The sequence below is a fragment of the Brienomyrus brachyistius genome, chromosome 16 (genome assembly GCF_023856365.1).
Source record: "Brienomyrus brachyistius isolate T26 chromosome 16, BBRACH_0.4, whole genome shotgun sequence".
Classification (NCBI taxonomy): Eukaryota; Metazoa; Chordata; class Actinopteri; order Osteoglossiformes; family Mormyridae; genus Brienomyrus; species Brienomyrus brachyistius.
In genome coordinates this window covers 23,717,333-23,735,601 of record NC_064548.1, presented here as the reverse complement: position 1 = coordinate 23,735,601, position 18,269 = coordinate 23,717,333, and the positions used below count along the sequence as shown (strand labels likewise).

Here is an 18,269-nt window from a genome sequence, read left to right as displayed (position 1 = left end):
AATATACATGATCAGGGACCGTTATCATGTGAATGTCCATTGGGATTTTTTAATTATTAGGCCTATTTTGCGAACCGCTGGTATTTAATAACATCCCGGTTTCAGTGTATAAACAGAGTTTCCTTATGTTTAACTGTGTTTGAACCTATTCAGACATATCGAATACGCATAAATTTCTTTCCCCCTTTTCTAATTTCAGAAAAAGGGGAGCTAGAATTCTGTTTTCCTATTTCCTATTTATTTGCTATAAGCATACGTAGGCTACTTGTTGCACTGACTGGTATTTGGCTTCCCCCTTTACCGGAGAGAGAATATATACGGAAGTTGTGTGAAGCCAGTAACCACCATAAACGCTTTAAATTGCAAATTAGTAATAGTCCATGTGGTTTTCCCATATGCGCGCACCGATTCCTGTGTTGGCTGCTGGGGACGCATATTGTCCGCCAATTAGTCTCAGATGGAAGATAATCTAATCAAGGTTATTCGGCTAGTCTGCAATTCAATCAGACCGGCAATATTCAAAACATCCCAGATAATGACAGCTAAATACTCCAAAGGGCAGTAGCAGCCTTATGGTCTAGCTGCCACTGCCTGTGATAAGACGTAACAGATTTGAAACAGAAACCAATCAATGTTCCTTCAGAAATATTGAGAAAGCATTAATTGACCTACCAAAACGACGTTAAAACGCTCTTCCAGTTCACATTGCTCCGGCATCGGCAGTTTCAGGGGCATATGTGCAGCCCTGAAATCAGTTTGTTGAGAATCCATGCTCCCCGCGTTCCCCATATCTTAGTCTTTAAATAAAACAGCGATCAACGTTCACTGACAACCACTGCGACTGCGGCTAGACGTTAAATTGGTATATCATCCGCTGATGCTCCGCAGTCTTGTTCCAGGCTGGTCACTCCGCAGCGCAGCGACGGAGGGGAACACGCGCGTCTCCCTCCTGCATCCTGCCCAGTCTTAGGGATTCCCCAGCCTTTCCATCTGCTGGAAGGACAGAGGCTACGAAAGCCAGCGAGACGCGCTCTCTAGCCGTATCTTGCACAATTTCTGCACCCCTCCCAGTCGGCTGCGATGATGATGTTCATGATTCAGACTCTGCCGATGCCGGCAGTGTAGCTGGATAATCCCACCACCCCCGACACTGACAGCACACTGAGCAGGACCCAACTGCCCGGGACGCCCCGCAGTCACTTCCCAGCACAATGCACCCTTTCAGGCTGCCCCCCTGGGTGTGCCAAAAGCTCAAGCGAAGGAGACTGGATATTTATTATATTGCATTCTGGTACTTGGAGTCTTTAAAAAATATTTGTTTTATATATCTATGAAAAGTGACATTTAAATAATGGGTAAATGAAAATTTAAGTCGTTCGAAACCTCCTATTTTTCATTATTTGGGTCAATTTTTTATATTGGACATGTGAGGAAATATCTGTGTAGGTGTTAATGTAAAGGGCGTATGGACGGTAGGGAGTTCGGTGCGTGTTTAGCGGGGGGAATTCGGGGCTGATTTTGAAACCAAACCTGCGTTCTTGGTTTGCATTCGACTCAGATCAAGATGAACTGATCATGGCATATAGGCGGTAAACACCTCGATTACGTCGTCTACGTCTTAAAATTTCAAAGCATTATTCTTTGGCAGTCAGGTCAGCGTTGGCTTCCATGACTATTTAAATAAATGCTTAAAATAAGACCGACTTTCACCAAAGCAGAAAACACGTGGTAACTTAACCATAAACTCATGTGATTAAACTGGGGATTATACAAACAAGCTCATGTGGGCTATACTCACTGTGCCAAACAGATAACTCCGCTAACTAACCGATAGCTGTTGGTTCTTCATTTATGAGTTAATAATTAGGGTAGATGTCACCTTTAATAGCTACTTCTGCATTGAGGCAGCGAACACATTAGAGAAAGAGAAATAAGTGACAAAAACGGAGCAGAGAGTGAGCAGACCTGGTACAAACACCATGTTCTGGAAGTTAAACAGCAGGTGACCTGACGGAAATAAAATGACTCGCTGTAGCTTCGAACAAAAACACGGATGGAAAAGAAAAAAATCTTAATATTAATAATTGTGACACACTATAACTCATACATTAGAATATTGCTTGTATTGCGCAGCATCATACCAAAAATGATACACTCCCCAGTTTACTGCCAATAACTGTACACCTTGTTACGGAAATGATTCATTACCATAACTTATAATGATTCAACGCAAATATTTGCTCACTTGACAAAGCTTGCCCGAATAATAATAATTCAGGACAGACAGAGGCCAATTAAAAAGTTCCACACAGCTAGAAATATGTAAACCAGTATAGTTAAAGCTCATTCTAAGGTCTGACCCACATATATGCTGTAACCTGAAGGCACAAAGCTACAAGAGAACTGTGGGCATGTGCCAAAAATAAGACTCAGAACAATATGATATCTGTGTGTGGGGTTGCCTAGGACGTCCCGCTCACAGACGCTGTTTAATTTGTCTTTCCCCTTTGACGTATCGCACAGGCCAGTCCAAGCACGAGAAAGGACAGATGCGGAATAGTAGGTGTATTGTATCAGCAACCCAGGCAAGTCGTCATCTGTCCGCGTGAGCTGATCAATCAGACAAACATCTGTGTTACGCTGAAATTCATGGCATATCGGGAAATCAAAATTTTCGTGTCTTGCTGTTTCACCAAATCTGGTATAGAGTGGGTAACATAAAATACAACTTCTGACTTTTTATATTTTAATTTTGTATTTTTAACAAAAAATAAAAAGCTGTTTCACAAAATATTCAAACCTTTTAAACGTTCACATTTATGCTTGCTAATTATAATCTCTTAAAATAATGATTTGAAGCAGCCATCCATAATAATAAGACGCTGGCGACATCTGGTGGCAATAAAATATATTGCAGAACGTGATGAAAATACGACTCCTGTCATGATTGGATTTCTTGAGCAAAAAAACACAAAACATCAGTGCATGCTAGTGAACGAACCTTTGCCTAAATTGGAGAAAATGGATGAAAAGGGAAATATTAAAATGGAAGAACACGGGTGGATTTCATGATCAGTCCATAGAGGTAATACAACAAAAAACTCAAAGCACGAAAACTATATCTCCCTCTGGCGGTCAAATGGAGAAGCATAAGCCGGAATTCTCACGTAGTTCATCTATAAATTTTGTATAATGTTTACATTAGTATTTAATATGTTTGCATGAAGGTTAGTGGTTATGAATTTGAATTCAGGCCTCACCCAAGATCATAACTTTGGGGCGTTGGGGTTGGTGAGGTCCCGGAGGTTGTACGGAGGTCCCGGAGGTTGTACGGAGGTCCCGGAGGTTGTACTGGTTGGTTTTCATTATCGGAGTCAGATTACAACCCCCAACCGCAATAATTTACCCCCATAATTTATGGCCATGGTTTCAACTATCTACCTTCAAACCACAAAAACACTGCAAGATGTTTAAGATTTTAAGTTTGAGTTTTAGAATATGTTGTTTATCTTTACCGTTCTATTATGCAAATTGTTTTCAGCGAGGAAATTTTAACAATATAATAAAAATACACCAATTAGATGGGTCTTTTGAAATCGAACAGGGTGGTGGATGAAATGTTCTTCTCTTCAGGGCATTGAGCCCTGCTGCATATGGAGGTACGAAGACGTAGGTCGGACGTGTTGGTCCAACGCATCCCACCCACCTGCAATTGCTTGACATGCACCCGGACGTCCACATGACGCAACAGAAAAGTTCCCTGACCCTCCCGCGATTACATAGCCCCAAAATCAAAGGGTTCGATGTCCTGTGTGTTACTATCAGAATTATCTGCCACTTGTGTCACAGTAGCCCTTTGGTACCAGATGTGATAAACTCCGTTCACATCCCACATCAAAGAGTCCTGGCCGCCCATCACCCTGTCAGTGGTTCATGGCTTTTCCCTCCTCGGACGGCTCTCAGCAGGTCCTCACCACGGCGGACCCTCAGCCCACAAGCCTTACCGTTTCAGAGACGCTCTTCTGGCCATAATGTCTTGGGCCTTATCAAAGTCGCTCAGACTTTTATCGCTGCCCATTTCTTCTGCATTCATCATGTCGACTACAAGTACTGAATGTTAGCTTACTGTCTAATATATGCCAGACGCTAACATGCACCACTTTCATAAGACTAATATTTTTATTAGTCAACATTGTTTACTTCATGTGGGGGTGGTCATGACATTTTAGCTCATTAGTGTAAATAAAAAGTGAAACTTTAAATAGTCCTCATAATTATCAACAGAGGAACAACTGATAACTATTCTTCTTATAGGAAATGCTTTTAAAAAACTTACATTCATTGAAGCTTTGACTCACATTCACGACCTGCAATGTATTCAGAATGCATTTTCTCACAATATATCACCTACTCAGACTGCCTGTTCTCTATTAAAATGAACATGGATGGCTTGAATTGATGCCTCAGTCAGGGAAGCTTCCATTTATCATTCATTCAGCACAAATAGGGTTTTTGTGATAACATTTATTCTGGAACAGTGAGTAACTACAGCTGTAGTGTTCTCATTACTTGAAGTCAGCAGTTGGTCAAACCGATACACTTTATAAAAATTAAAGACACAATGGCCTATGAAATAGTGTCACTTGTTTCGATTTGTCTATAACGGTGGAGAGCTGCATGCTTAAAACTTACGCAGAAACTACGACACGATATGGACTCTGTGCTTAAATAAATTTTTAAATGATGCATTAAAAAACACAATTTCAAAAGAGGGGGGCAAACATCTCAGCAACTTCAAAACATCACGCTGAAAGGAAAACACACAATCAGAAGTGGATGTCAAGTTTGGCTTCTTCGGATTTTCTAAACCTCTTTGGCGAAGTGCGGAATGGGAATACCTGCTACTAAACCGGTTGGAACATCGCTGGAATGTCGATGATGTTGCAGTATCAATTAAGGCCGGATATATGTTATTACTGTTATAGGAGAAAGTGCAGGATCATAGGGACAGTGTGATGAAAGTGTGCTCCCCCATTGGTCAGTCTGTCAGAGGAAGCAAGCGGTCATGAAAACTGGATAAGTTCACTGGCGAAGGAGTTCACATGTCTTTCTTCTATTCCTCCTCCCCCTCCTCCCCGGCATCCTCTCCTTCTTCCTCGGTCATGAACTCCACGAGGAGCTCCGCCGTGCAGGTGGCCTCACCCAGGCTGTTGACGGCCTTGCAGGTGTACTTGGCGTCATCATCGCTGGACACCTCGGAGATGACCAGGCTGCAGTTCCCTTCCTCGTCGTAGTCTATCTGGAAGTGGCGCGTCTCCTTGATGGGCTGCTCGTCCTTGTACCACACCACTTCTGGGTCAGGGTATCCTGACAACATAAATCAGGAAACTTCAGACGCTTAGAGGTTCATAAAGACTGCAGATACAATAAAAAGAGAGACCTCACAGCACAATCGTTGGGGTGTGATGTCCGCAGGGGCACTCACCAAGACTCTGCATTGCCCTGAAATGGCTATATTCAAAATTCATACACAGTAGGATATACTACATGTAAGCCATTTTTATTATATTAAATATAACAGTAGGTTGATCATGATTGTTAGTTCCTAGGTTCGCTTGTACCATTATGAAAGCAAATAAACATTTCTCCATGTAGAGATAGTTTTCACGTGTTTCTTTAAAGTTCACATGTATCCCATTAATATCTTCTCTGTGAGTCATCTGCAGGGAATGCTTTGTTGCATAACCGGTGCATTTTAAGGCTCCTGCAACCGCACATCTGGTTGTGGCCTGATGATAGAGAGGAGCTTTCCGTTCAGCAGCGCCTGGAAAGCTACACCGGAAGCGGTTCCAGACGGTGACGCGTTTACCCTCGATCTTGCAGTCGAAGCGAGCGGCGCTGCCCTCTACGACCTCCACGTCCTTTATGACGGTGATGAAGATGGGCTTCGCGTGAGGCTTTTCTTCATCCTCAACGGTCTCCAGCAGCTGGTTGGCCAGATCATCTGTGCCCACGGCGTGGGGGTCAAAAAGAGAATCATTCATGAAATAACACCGATAATCATAAAACGATCCTCCTAAAATGCTTGACTGCCTCTGGCTCCATGTGCTTCTGGGTTACCTTCAGTCGGGTTTCCGGTGGGAGAACCACCCTTCTTTGCGCTGATGCCTGACAGCATGGCCATGGAGGACAGTCGGCCGATGGCTCGGACTGCGTGACCCGTTTTCTGTTCGGAGGAGCAGTAAACAAGGTTTTTGTCTGTTAGTTGTGCCACTTGATTTCATGATTCCAAGAACATTGAAACACAAATTGGGGGGCATCTAAAGTTGGAAAAACTTGACTTCAGGACTGACATTTGAGAGGTACCCCAGTGAAGGAGCCTCCGCTTCAGCAGAACTGTGAAACTCCTTACCTGCCATTTCCGCCTCAGAAGGTACTTCTTCATTCTCTCTTTTGAAAGCTGCTTGGCCTCCATAGTCTTTGTGTCTTGCTTCAGCCAGGGATGGTCTAAGCACTGAGGACATGTCAACCGAGCTCTGCGGTGGGAGGGAAGACCACATGCACGAATGTCTTACCGGCCTCACACTACTAGACTGGCAAAACGAAGATACTGGTAGCCAGTCACTGTGCAAGTCCCAGTTCTGAAAGGTAAACATGTGACATGTCGCAAGTGTCTACTGCAAATTAGCAGCATCGACCGGAGCTCACTTTAGGTTTTTCTTCAGAAGTTTGCTGATGAAGTCTTTGGCCTCCTCGGAGATTTCGTCGAAGGCCTCGTCCTCAAAGTCCCACGTGGCCGAAGTGACATTCGACAGTGTTTCATTGTCGTCATCTCCCATGAAGGGGGAAAGTCCGCTCACCCTTAGGGACGGCAAACGTCACAGCTGTCAGAGAGGCTCAGAAAGATAAGTCCAACTGCTGTTATGAAGATAATGAAGATAATGAAGGCAGGAGAATACTTAATGAAGCTCTGCAGCAGTGTTTTACACTATTTCACTGTTAAAATTGCATGCACTTTATTTGCATGCACAATGCAAGCAATTTAGTCTAAATAACAGGTCAATGGTACAACAACAAGACCATTCCCGAAAGCTAAATTAGTAACATTGATACCGAAGCAAAAATACTACTAGTTAGCGCTAACACGGCTCTTCTCCATGCTCTAGCTAAGGCAAAAAACGTACAGTATGGCAATCTGTAAGAGATTTATGTGATTTACAGTCTAGCTGGCTAACTGAAGTACAAGAATGAAACGGTTCCTGAAGAACAACAGGGACATGAACAATGCTCCCCTTGATGACTATAAAAGTAAATGCAAGTCGGTAAGTCTATCTAACAAATGTTACCAATTGTGTTTTTGTTAACCTGTATGTAACTACACTGTTAGATAGTAACTTCAAGAAAGTTCTAAATTCTTTCCTTCGTGGTTGGATAACGATTTAGTGAAGTGACCATGGAACTGTTGCTTTGGTCCTCAAATTCCTCCTCCTTAAGTTGAATTTCTGTGCCCCACTTTTAGTCCAAAGGCACGCAAGCGGTTACACCTCCTCACACGCCAAAGGATGCAATTTTTATTCTCGGATGTCCTCAAGAAGCTTTTTCTGGGATCAATAATTTATCGTGCTGCCCTGGCTTGCCCCAGTCTGACACGGAGCGACTGAGATTCCTGGTCACGTTCCACACTTGCTGTCTTAGAAACACCAGCAATATGGTGTGTAGGACAGGCGGGACTGTTCCTCACTCACAGGATGTAGCAGATGACTCCTATACTCCACATGTCGGTCTGATAGCTGATGGGCTCATAGTTAATCACCTCCGGAGCCACAAATTCTGGTGTCCCAAAAAGAACCTTGAGGGATCCTGAGTTTTCTGTGAGCAAACGGAAAACAGAATGAAACGATGCGTCAACCATGTTCGGGGGGTAGGGGATCCATATTCAAGGAAAGTGATGTCTGAGGGCAGGTTATTCAGAAATCCTTATGCAATTTCACCTACTGCCCTCCTGACAAACACAGTACAAGATTTATTTCCCAGGCGAGACCCACCTAATCGACGGGCGAGGCCGAAGTCGATGAGCTTGATCTTGCTACCCGTCTTGTTGACACACATGATGTTCTCGGGCTTTAGGTCCAGGTGGACGATGTCCTGGTTGTGGATGAAATTAACGCCGTCGATGATCTGCAGCATGTACTTGATGACCTCCCGCTCCGAGAGCTCAAAGTCCTCGTCGATGATCCGCTCAAACAGCTCCCCCCCAGAGATCCTGTGACATACGGCGTTGGGTTTGAAGGGGTCACAACACATCGAGTCGACGTCGTACCATAGCGGTGACATCGTCCTGCCATAACAGCACGTCAAATCACATTCACTACTTTATTTTCTTAATAATGTTAGACGTTGCAAAAGTTGTCATGTCAAACCAATGTCATTCCCAGCACCCTAATATGTCAATAGTCCATCTTCAAAAACTGAGCCTACACTACACTGGTAAGAACCTTCTAAGAAAGTTCCTGTCCAGTGTTGCTGTATTCACACAGTCAGAGCATGCTAAACAGTGCCATCAAATCAGAGTTTGACAATCAGTAAATGTGTTTCATATTTTGGACAGTTACATTTTTTTTAACTTATGTGTCGTATTTTAATGACTATATTTCACGAGAAACCCTTTCCAGTTATTATGGTCTCCGTTTTGCGCTAGGCAGGTGTCTGGATCACTTCCAAGGAACGGCTAATCCCAGGAATGGGAAGAAAAGCCCCATTCCGAGGCAACGGATTTCAGTTCACTCTACAGAGCAGTGAGAAGCCAGTTCCTGTGCCGTCCGCACGTTTGGTAAATGTCCTCTCTCCTTCATCAGCATCCTTTACAGCCGGCCCATGACAGCTGGCCAGTCTCCTTATGATATACGGCACGATGGAAAAGGAGATATCTCAAGTAAGACTTAATTTGACGATAAAATTGCACAGGACATTCCTCGGTAAATGACAGCAGGCTGCTCAGACATGGAGCTACATGCCGTTTCTTCCCTTATGAGGAACTAGTTGGGGGGTGGAGGGGGGGGGAGGGCTTATGGGCTTTGTTCTATTTTTAACTTTCTACCTTTTTCTATATATGGTACAACAGGGATAACTGGACTCAGATCGGCCGGTTTCAAAGCGTTATTTCTATAACGAGACAGAAGCAGGTGATTATTCATTCGTTTTCCTTTCCTAGTGAGCCAGTGAAGGGCCGTGGCGAGCCTGCAGCCTATCCTAGGCGCACAGCACATGAGGCTCCCCTAGGTCACATCTAAGGACTGTGTATGAAGGCCCATGCAAACCCTGCACAGAGACAAGGAAGGAATTGATCCCATGAACCAATAGGCTACAGCTCTGCCCACTGAGATGCTTTCAGACAGCGATGCCAACGAGAGAAAATCTCTAACTCAACACCCTCAACAAAAATGGCTGATGGAACGGGCACACTCACATCTCCATGACCATGACTATGTCGGACTTGCCCTCAAAGGCGTCCACACACTGGACCAGCTTGGGGTGGTGCAGGCAGTTCATGATGCCGATCTCCTGTCTCACACTCTCTTTGTCTTTTGCCGAGAACGCTTTGATGAACTTCCCAGCCCACACTTTTTTACTGGACTTCTCCACCAGTTTAAACACTTGTCCAAATTTCCCCCTGAAAAAAAAGAACAGGAGCGTTTTTCACAAACGATGCCTCCTGGATGCCTTCACTCAGATATGTCACGAGCTGTGACTCACGTCCCAAGCCGTTCCTCCACGTCATAGAAATCCTTGACTGTTTGGTCGGTTTTAATGACCACATCTCTGTACTCTGGTTCCGTTTCTGCAAAACAGTCGGATAAAACTGCACTGTAATACAGAACGGTCAAGAAGGTAACTTCGCTGATTCTAAGCTGAGCTGCTGGTCACTGAGCATAAAGGAGTAGAAGACAGTCCTGTGGGAGAAGATTTCCACAGGAACACAGCTGAAGAGCCTTAAATCAGAAATGCTGAATTATATACTCAGATTGAGCATGGAGTCATCTCTGATATTTCAAAACACAATTGTTGTTGTTGTAGTGACAATCAAACCATAATTTGCTCAAAACTTATGAATACTTTTATTACAATACCTTTACTATTAAAATTTGTTTAAAAATGCGTATTATCTACATAATAAATCCATCCTCCATGAAAACCATGTGTGGGTGTATACCTTCATCAGAAGCTTCAGGTTCCTCCTCTTCCTCGACTTTTTTCTTCTCTGAGGAACGACAGAAGAACCATAAGCTGTCTTAAAGGCGTGTGCTCCCTTCGTGTGAAGTTAGACTGAGGCCGTGGGAATTTTATGGGGTCTTGACTTCCCTCTCCCTTCCCTCCCCTGAGTGATGGTCTGTGAGTGGCTAGAATTACCCTTAAAATTTCACTGTAGGGTTTGGGGTCAATAAGTCAGTTAGCACACTGAGCAGAGACTTGGGCCCAATGTTTTTCAAGGTCAGACCAGTTATGGGATTCATTATCCATAATTTCTACTCAAAAGTGCATAAGATACTGAAAATCTGCTATCTGCTGAACTGCTTTCAGTCAATCTTGTTCTGTGTTCTGTAAGTGTAGGTGCATTTAGAAGTGACCACTAGGGGGGGCTAACCTTCTTCTTCCACTCCAACAGTTACTGGATCCGACTCAGCGCTGGGCTCCCCAGTGCCATAAATGTTGACGGCTCGTACCCGGAACTTGTACTGCCTGTCTGCCATTAAGTCTTGGACATTGAAGGAGGTGCTTTTGCAGGAGGTAAGCGGCTTCCACTCTTTGTCCACCGAGTTCCACATCTCCAGGTTGTAGGACTGGACCACGCTGCCTCCATCGTAGGTGGGGCCGTACCACGAGAGAGTCAGGCTCGACTTGCGGATATCCGAGGCTGCTGGTACCCGGGCAGGGGGGTCGGGTTTGTCTGAAATGCAGCAATCACAAGTAAACCTCAGAAGCTCCCAGTGCTGAGCAGAACAAGCAGAAGTATCTTCAGAGTCACCTTCATGTGTCCTTGGCCAAGAAAACCTGGTCTGGCTACTTAAAAACTTATAATTATTGTTACGTCACCTGTGTATCTGGAAATGAAATTATCATATTTTACAGGAGCAGGAAAAATAGCCAGATCTTTGGATTTAAACTCAGAAGCTGTTGGACCTCCAGTGAAGAACAAATCATCACTGCCTTGAATAAACCATCTAAAAGATATATTAACCAGCTGGTTAGTGTTTCCAGGGCCATATAACTTCAGCCACAAGTTACACAGTTACAGTAAGATTTAAACATTCATTTATTGCTGGTTAACCTTATGATCCCAGCATCCAGTTTCATGAATAGATCTTGGGCATAAAAGGAAAAAAAAATGACATCAAGCTCAGCCTAGCCTTGTTTGAATGATGAAGCTTTTATCTTGGTGATGGGAAAGACTGCGGAGCTCCGTCCCCTGGGGTCGCCCAGGCACTGCCATCACGGCCCACGATCATAAAGATATCGCCCTAAATCTCAGCATTAAAATTCTTTGGATCTGAGTCCATGTGAGTCCTCAGCTCAAAATAGAAACTAGCATCGGACCCTATACTCCGCTTACACACTCGATTACAGCAGACGGCCTCTGTCTGACTGGCAGGACGCTCGTTACTCAACAGCTCCATGCTTCTAGATGTTTCTGTATCCATTTCATACTCTAACCTCCGCCGCCCTGTTTATATTACCGGGCAGAACAGGCTTCACCCAGAATCATCTAAGGTAATTCCGACAGCAGAATGATTACTTTCAGGTGGCTGCTTAAAGAGAGTAACGTGCCAAAGTCAGCACGGGTCACAGACCCCTCCCTGAACATCGCTCTGCTTTTCCTTCTGCAGGGAGCTGCCTCTGCAGCCTTGCATGGAGGCCTGAGGCAGGAGGCTGCTTTCGACCCCCCCCCCCCCCGACACTCCGTACTTCACAGTGGTGGCAGCGGCTCCCACGTGAAACGGAATGTCCCAGGGAGGGAAAACAAAGCCGTAGAAGGAAATTGGCAACGTCGCGGCTAAAGCGAGCATCCAGAGCGCCCATCATTTCCGCACGGGAGCCTGCACTCCCAGCAGCCTTAAAAACGCAGAGCCGCCTCCGTGGGCATGAGGGGGGTAACATGGATACCCAGGAAAGGGGGGAGAGAAAATTCTTGGGGGGGGGGGGGGGTAAAGAGCCTAAATGCACTTATGGTGTAACACAACACAAATAACAAACTGTGAACAGTGGATACATCCATAGCAAAATATTTCATTACCTTTTTATCCTAACACAACAATCTTTTACTTTGCTTTTACTAATACATGATCTACTTAGACCCCTAATTACTACAACAAAAATAACTACAGAACTTTAACAGATGCTTTCAAGGAAAACCAAGAAAATGGAAATGGAGCCTTCTGCCATTTAACCTTTTGAGATTCATGGCACAACAAGTTATCAGCCACCTGGTCTTCATCACGACAGAAACAGGCATAACTAATAAAGAACCTGAACGGCCAACTTTAAAAAAATCATCCCAGTACTAATAGTCATAACATTTGGATCACAGTGCAACACAGACTGAAAACACAGCCCCAGTCGGCACTGCAGTCGTGACGTACCCACGATGGTGAGGTTGAGTGATGCCTGCTTGGTGCCAAACTTGTTCTGCAGCTCAATGGTGTAACAGCCACTGTGATCTGGCTTGGTGGGGTATATGGTCAGTTGACTGCTGGACTCGGTGGTCTCCATTTTCATGTCATCTTTCCCTTCTGGGATCTGTGCGAGGGGGACATGGTCGCATCAACATCAGCGCTGACAAGTATGTGCTTAAAGTGAGTTCAGCCAGTGAAAGGCAAGCTGCACTGAATTATAACTGATTATACAGGTTTTACACCGAGGTTGCAATGGATCCGGTCCTCACCGGCTTCCTGAACTTTAGCCAGGTGCAGGTGATAGGTGGAGCACCTCCAAACTTGCAGAGCAGGTCCACTTTCTCTCCCGCTAAGATCTTCATGTCTTCAGGGAACTGGATGACCTGAGGTGGGGTGCCTAGAGGATGTAGAGGAGAGTAATGCTGCTGTTCCTGTGACCTCTGACCTCGCTGTTTCACTTTCATAATCCCACCCCCCTCCAGGGCATTCTAGTATTAACTCCCTTCCCCTCAACCTGGCTCACTTGCTTCTGTCAATCTGTGGCTGGGATGTTGGGAAAAGCTCAGGGCTTTCCTGTTTCCCCCGTACCGAGGCGGGGTTAACGACTTAAGGCTGAACTGCTCCAGAAATGCACAACAGCGACAGCAGCTGGGTCTGACAATCTGGGCCAGACGTGAGCCTGTAGCTCTGCTTTTGGAAAGAAACATGACCTTTGACACAGGAAGAACAGAGGGATTCTGGGGATTGAGTTACAACTTCTGCACAGTGCTAAACCTAGCAAGAGTAGGCCCTGCTCTACTCCTGTTACCCAGGGAAATGCATCTCGGGACCAAACATTTCAGATCGTCTTGCCTGATGCCATTTGACAGTGCAGAGGATCATTACCCTGTTTTGGAGGAGTCTTCGGCGCTGGCTTCTTCTTTATTCTTGCCTCATCTAGGAAGAACAGACATACATCATTCATCATACACATCATGCACGGTAACATATCTACGACAACAAAGCTGGGAAATGAAGTGTGTCCCCCTTCACTTCGACACTGTCCTTACAGGACATAACATGCAATCCTCAGATTATTCTGAAGTCAGTAAGAGAGCTGATGATTTCCGTTTGCTTATCGTACATTATTAGTGTACCATTATTAGTACCATTATTGACCTTTGGGTTATTTAGCTGTAGGAAGTTTGCTTACATTATGACACTGAGAAATTAAATGGAGCAAATGGCCAGAATTCATAATTGAATGGCAGGGAACACATTTTGTAATTCATTTAATGTTCACAATGTTCTTCGGAAATCTGACACTCAGTTACATCAATGTGCAGCCAGTATCACTGCAGGAACTTAGTGATAGATTTATAAGCGAATAGAATGACCCCTTGAAATTTGTTTTCCGGTCATCATGTCACACACGTCAGCACTGCATAAGCCGGTACAAAGAGCGACTCATCGATACGTCAGTTGGCTGTAAATATGGCTAAGCAAGATTCACTGGGTCCACCTCAATGCTTTTATTAATCAGGTTCTGCAAAACACACAAACAGCCCAGTTCTTTGAAGCAGACAGAAGTACTAACAAGAACATTGCTGTAAAATACTGAAATGGCTTTGATTTATTTATGCTGGTGTCTCTATCGTATTCCCAAGAAAAATAAGACATTTGTCTTTTCTTGTACAATAAAGGAACACTTCCTACTGGAAAGACTGCGGCTTTTAAAATAGATTTAGCTTTTTTTCGTAATACTAAAAATAGGCAGAATATACAGGAAATTGGTCCTAGTACTATTTGTTTAACGTTTGATCAACGTTAAAAAAACAAAAAAACAAGAAATTAATAAAACTGAGTTGAAAACATTGATGAATGTGAGGATGTGTTTTTCTGCTCTTTTCTATATCAGATAAAAACCTTCTTTTCAGCTGTAAATTACACCCTTCATTTATCCCAAGACCTCAAGTGGCCCTATTAAAAAAGAGATTCCTCAACAGAACAGCATGGGGGTGTGAGGTGACCCCACGGACAAACTGAGAATGCTCTGGACAGCGACCACATGGACGAGGAAATAGCACCATGGACAAAATGACTGGCCCTGACACTCAAGTCACACCAGCAGCGATACATGTAACCCGGAAATGTCCCTTTACATCCCAGACGACAGCTTAGCCGGCCTGACGCTGTTCCCAATGCTTGCCTCCTGGGACAGGCTGCCAAACACCCAATAATAAGCGTGATGGGCTCATGCAGTCAGGGTTACCCTCCTCCACTATGACTCTCTGCCTTTTTATTGCTGTTTGCGTATTAAACCCGGGGACTTCCGGAAGGACTGTGACTCCACAGTCTTGCATTGTGTTCTGCCCACTCACCATTATTGCCTGCCTGTTTGGCAAGCTGCAGTCATGTCTGCTACTGAGATTATGTGGGACGGGATGCCTTCAGAAGGAGCTTCCAACTTCCACCTTTAGTGCTTCTCAGAGGTCCGTTTGTCCGTCCATCCATCAAATCAAATATGTATCACATCAGATTCTCCAGTCACGCATAGTGTCAGTTGCCCTTAGTCGCACCGCTTGACAGTACAGCATAGCAAGGACAATAGCACTATTGCCTCTGCCTCTGTTCTACACACACATACTTTAGCATCCTCTGAAAATGTCATTCTATCTAACATCTATGAGTCTTCTGCTTCTCCAGCAGTGCAGACCTGCAGTGTATTCAATTTCTGCCAGAAAACAGAGCGGACAGCTACCACAACAACCAAACTATAACGTCACCACAGAGTCTGTGAATGTTTACCCTGTTTGAGGATATTTAACCTATTTGCAAACATATCAACAAAATAGCCAGAAGTGTCGCTTCTCTAGATCGAGATCAAAACCAGCCGCAGTGCATTCATTCTGGGCTACGACGGATCATTGCTGAGGAAATTTAGTCTGCGAAAAGGAGAGTTACACATTTGTCATCATTCATTCTCAGAAGTGATAGAGTTTATAATTTCAGTTTGAAGAGTCTAGCTCTGTTAAGCTCCTCGGTGGGTTAAAATAAGGCTTGTACTTCGAAAAGAAGTGCTGAAGTGCTAACATCCTAAAACTCAAACTAATGTTACGCAGCCTGAGAGCCTGCAGCACTGCAGGCATCCAAAAAGCTCAGTCGAAGGTAACAGATAAGAAGAAAAGCTTAAAACTCTATTGTGCTGCCAGGTCCTAACTGAACTCCATGTAACACGTGAAGATTGCCGCCATAAATGTCAGTGATAAACGGGGACGTGTCCCACCTACAGTGGTAAGAAACAGAAAGGGGAGATCGGGCTTAGATTCTGAAGGCTTGTTTGGATCAGACACATTCCACGAGGGGCTGTGCCTGTCCCAAAGCTGGCAGAATCGCTGCACTACATCCGAGCGCGTCGCGGGAAGCGAGCGGGGATCAGGGAGATGCAAGCCTTACATGGAAGTCTGGGAGAGAAGATCTGGAGCTCGGTGGGCATCTACCGGCAGCACGTGGCTGCAGTCACTCAGTGGAGAGACTATGTCTTAAAAATATCCCATAAACGACACAGCATGGTTCGGTTACCCCGGGATGATATACAGCACTATTAGATCTAGTCGATTAGCATTACATTACCTTACAAATACAACACTACCGTTTCTGTATATTAAACAGTTCATTTATTCCATTACATTATGCAGCTGAGTAAGCTCTATATGTAACACAAATCAATCAGCTTAATTATATCATTACATACAATTAGCCATAGTAAATCATAAAGCCCAATTAGCCTTTTGCAATATAGAATGCATTCGATTAAACCCCCCCCCCCCCCTTAACAATATACTGCTCAACCGGCCATTAACATCACGCAGTTCAGTGAGCTTCATACACTCCGCACTGCTCAGGCAACGTTAAACATCTCAATGAGCCCCTACATTATGCAGCACTATGCATACTTCATACCGCAGATCGGCTGGCCCACTGACCCATGCAGACGGCTCATTTAATCCTTCGCTTGAACTTTTCACCTTAACATCTAAGTATCCTGTTCATTGTTACAAGAGCAGAGGCCGTCCTTATGGTCATAAAGTTATCTCTTTAAGGACCAGGCACCCGCACAGACACACAGACACACACAGACCTGTACTCATATCTTTGTGGGGACTCTCCATTCATTTTTATTGGCGAAACCCTAATCTCAACAATAACGACCCTAACCCCACCCAGCCCTAACCTTAACCATAACAAGCCAAACAAAATGCAAGACTTTTGGTATTTTTAGTTTTTCGATTGCAGTCACGGATTTTTTTATACTGTTTTTGGGGACTGAAAAAATAGTCCCCGCAATGCTAAAATAACATGTTTTTATCATGTTGTGGGGTCATGTGGTCCTCACACCGTTATGTATACCTGGACCGTGCAGACCAGTGTACAGCATAGTGGAATTACAGCCTGTTCATGGGTCATTTTACTGTTAAAAGTAATGCACACAGGTGACATAGTATAATGGCTATAACAGCTTTTAAATGCGCCGTTTGCCTGTCGGTTTCTCCACAGCGGCACGGACACACTGTTAATGTCACGTGTCGGCGGGTCACTGTGCTCGCGTCACTGCCTAATTAATAAACATGAGCACTACGCTTTGATTGGCCACATACCCGTCTGCGGTTTTATTTTTATGGGTGGAGATTCAGAAACTTACTCTCCGTGGTGGGAGCCGTCTTTCTGGTCTTCTTGTCCGCTGCTGTCGCGCTCGTGTCCTCGGGATCTGGAAAAGTGCCGACATCACAAGCTTAGCAGAGCATTAATGCCACCGGTATTACGGAAGCTGTTCTGCTACTGCATCCCTAAGGACCTGCACTGCAAAGCTGCTTTCCATAAAAGCGCCCCATTTTGCCAATGAATGAGCTAAACTGGTTTGGAAGAGAGTAAATGCTACCAATTCTCAAAGTGCAGGAATTAGTGCGACACAATTTGCTTGGCGATGATGATTTTGCTTTTACTGTTTAGTGTGTCTTAACATCGTTTCTCGCCTTGTCAGGCAGTTCAGTGAGGAACTCAGAACATCAGGACATTTTCAGAAAGTGACCCAGTGCAAAAAATGAAGAAAAACTAATGATTTACTGAGGCCATATATGAAAGACCTCTGGAGCCCATTGAGTAAGATGACTATACATTCCCATTTTGTTTTGGTTTGTAGTTTTGTTGAGCAATAAAGATGTTTACAAGAACTGGGACAGAGGGACACACGGCAGTGATGGGGGAAGCAGTTTAATGACCGGAACGTGTGTGTGTGAGGGGGGGGGTGGTGTGACTGGGCCATGAGACCATGAGAAGCTCACCATCCACCAGGACCATGCAGGCGCATTCGACCCTCCCCGCGGCATTCTCAGCTCGACATTTGTACTGTCCCTCGTCTTCTGGAAGGGCCTTGTCAATGGTCAGGAAGCAGTGGCCTCCTGCAGAGGGAGGTGTTTAAGAGCACAGACACTCCACCACATTCCGGAACCCTGGAATTTTTGAAAGCTCACAATTCCATGTGAAACTTTAATCGAGGGAGTGGGTTACACCCCTACAGCAAATGCATTCGAAATAAATGGCTGAAATAACACTGAACCAAGA

General features: G+C 44.6%; 2 protein-coding genes across 6 annotated transcripts in view; both read right to left on the bottom strand.

Annotated features, from left to right (window-relative positions):
* LOC125710262 (formin-like protein 2) overlaps positions 1-1,224 on the bottom strand; it is a 49,543-nt gene extending 48,319 nt beyond the window's left edge. For all 3 annotated transcript variants that reach the window (XM_048979820.1, XM_048979823.1, XM_048979821.1), the window contains exon 1: positions 673-1,224. In XM_048979820.1, the coding sequence (XP_048835777.1) occupies positions 673-789 (117 nt within the window). In that variant the 5' untranslated portion in view covers positions 790-1,224. The remainder of the gene's footprint in view (positions 1-672) is intronic.
* A 3,280-nt stretch (positions 1,225-4,504) lies between these two features.
* The window catches only part of mylkb (myosin light chain kinase b), a 55,424-nt gene continuing 41,659 nt past the window's right edge, over positions 4,505-18,269 (bottom strand). For all 3 annotated transcript variants that reach the window (XM_048979817.1, XM_048979818.1, XM_048979819.1), the window contains 16 exons: positions 17,990-18,106; positions 17,350-17,415; positions 13,554-13,604; positions 12,938-13,065; positions 12,636-12,792; positions 10,643-10,945; positions 10,211-10,258; positions 9,754-9,838; positions 9,467-9,670; positions 8,046-8,263; positions 7,746-7,869; positions 6,709-6,861; positions 6,413-6,536; positions 6,121-6,226; positions 5,870-6,004; positions 4,505-5,367 (listed from right to left, as the gene is read on the bottom strand). In XM_048979817.1, the coding sequence (XP_048835774.1) occupies positions 5,114-5,367; positions 5,870-6,004; positions 6,121-6,226; positions 6,413-6,536; positions 6,709-6,861; positions 7,746-7,869; positions 8,046-8,263; positions 9,467-9,670; positions 9,754-9,838; positions 10,211-10,258; positions 10,643-10,945; positions 12,636-12,792; positions 12,938-13,065; positions 13,554-13,604; positions 17,350-17,415; positions 17,990-18,106 (2,273 nt within the window). In that variant the 3' untranslated portion in view covers positions 4,505-5,113. The remainder of the gene's footprint in view (positions 5,368-5,869; positions 6,005-6,120; positions 6,227-6,412; positions 6,537-6,708; positions 6,862-7,745; positions 7,870-8,045; positions 8,264-9,466; positions 9,671-9,753; positions 9,839-10,210; positions 10,259-10,642; positions 10,946-12,635; positions 12,793-12,937; positions 13,066-13,553; positions 13,605-17,349; positions 17,416-17,989; positions 18,107-18,269) is intronic.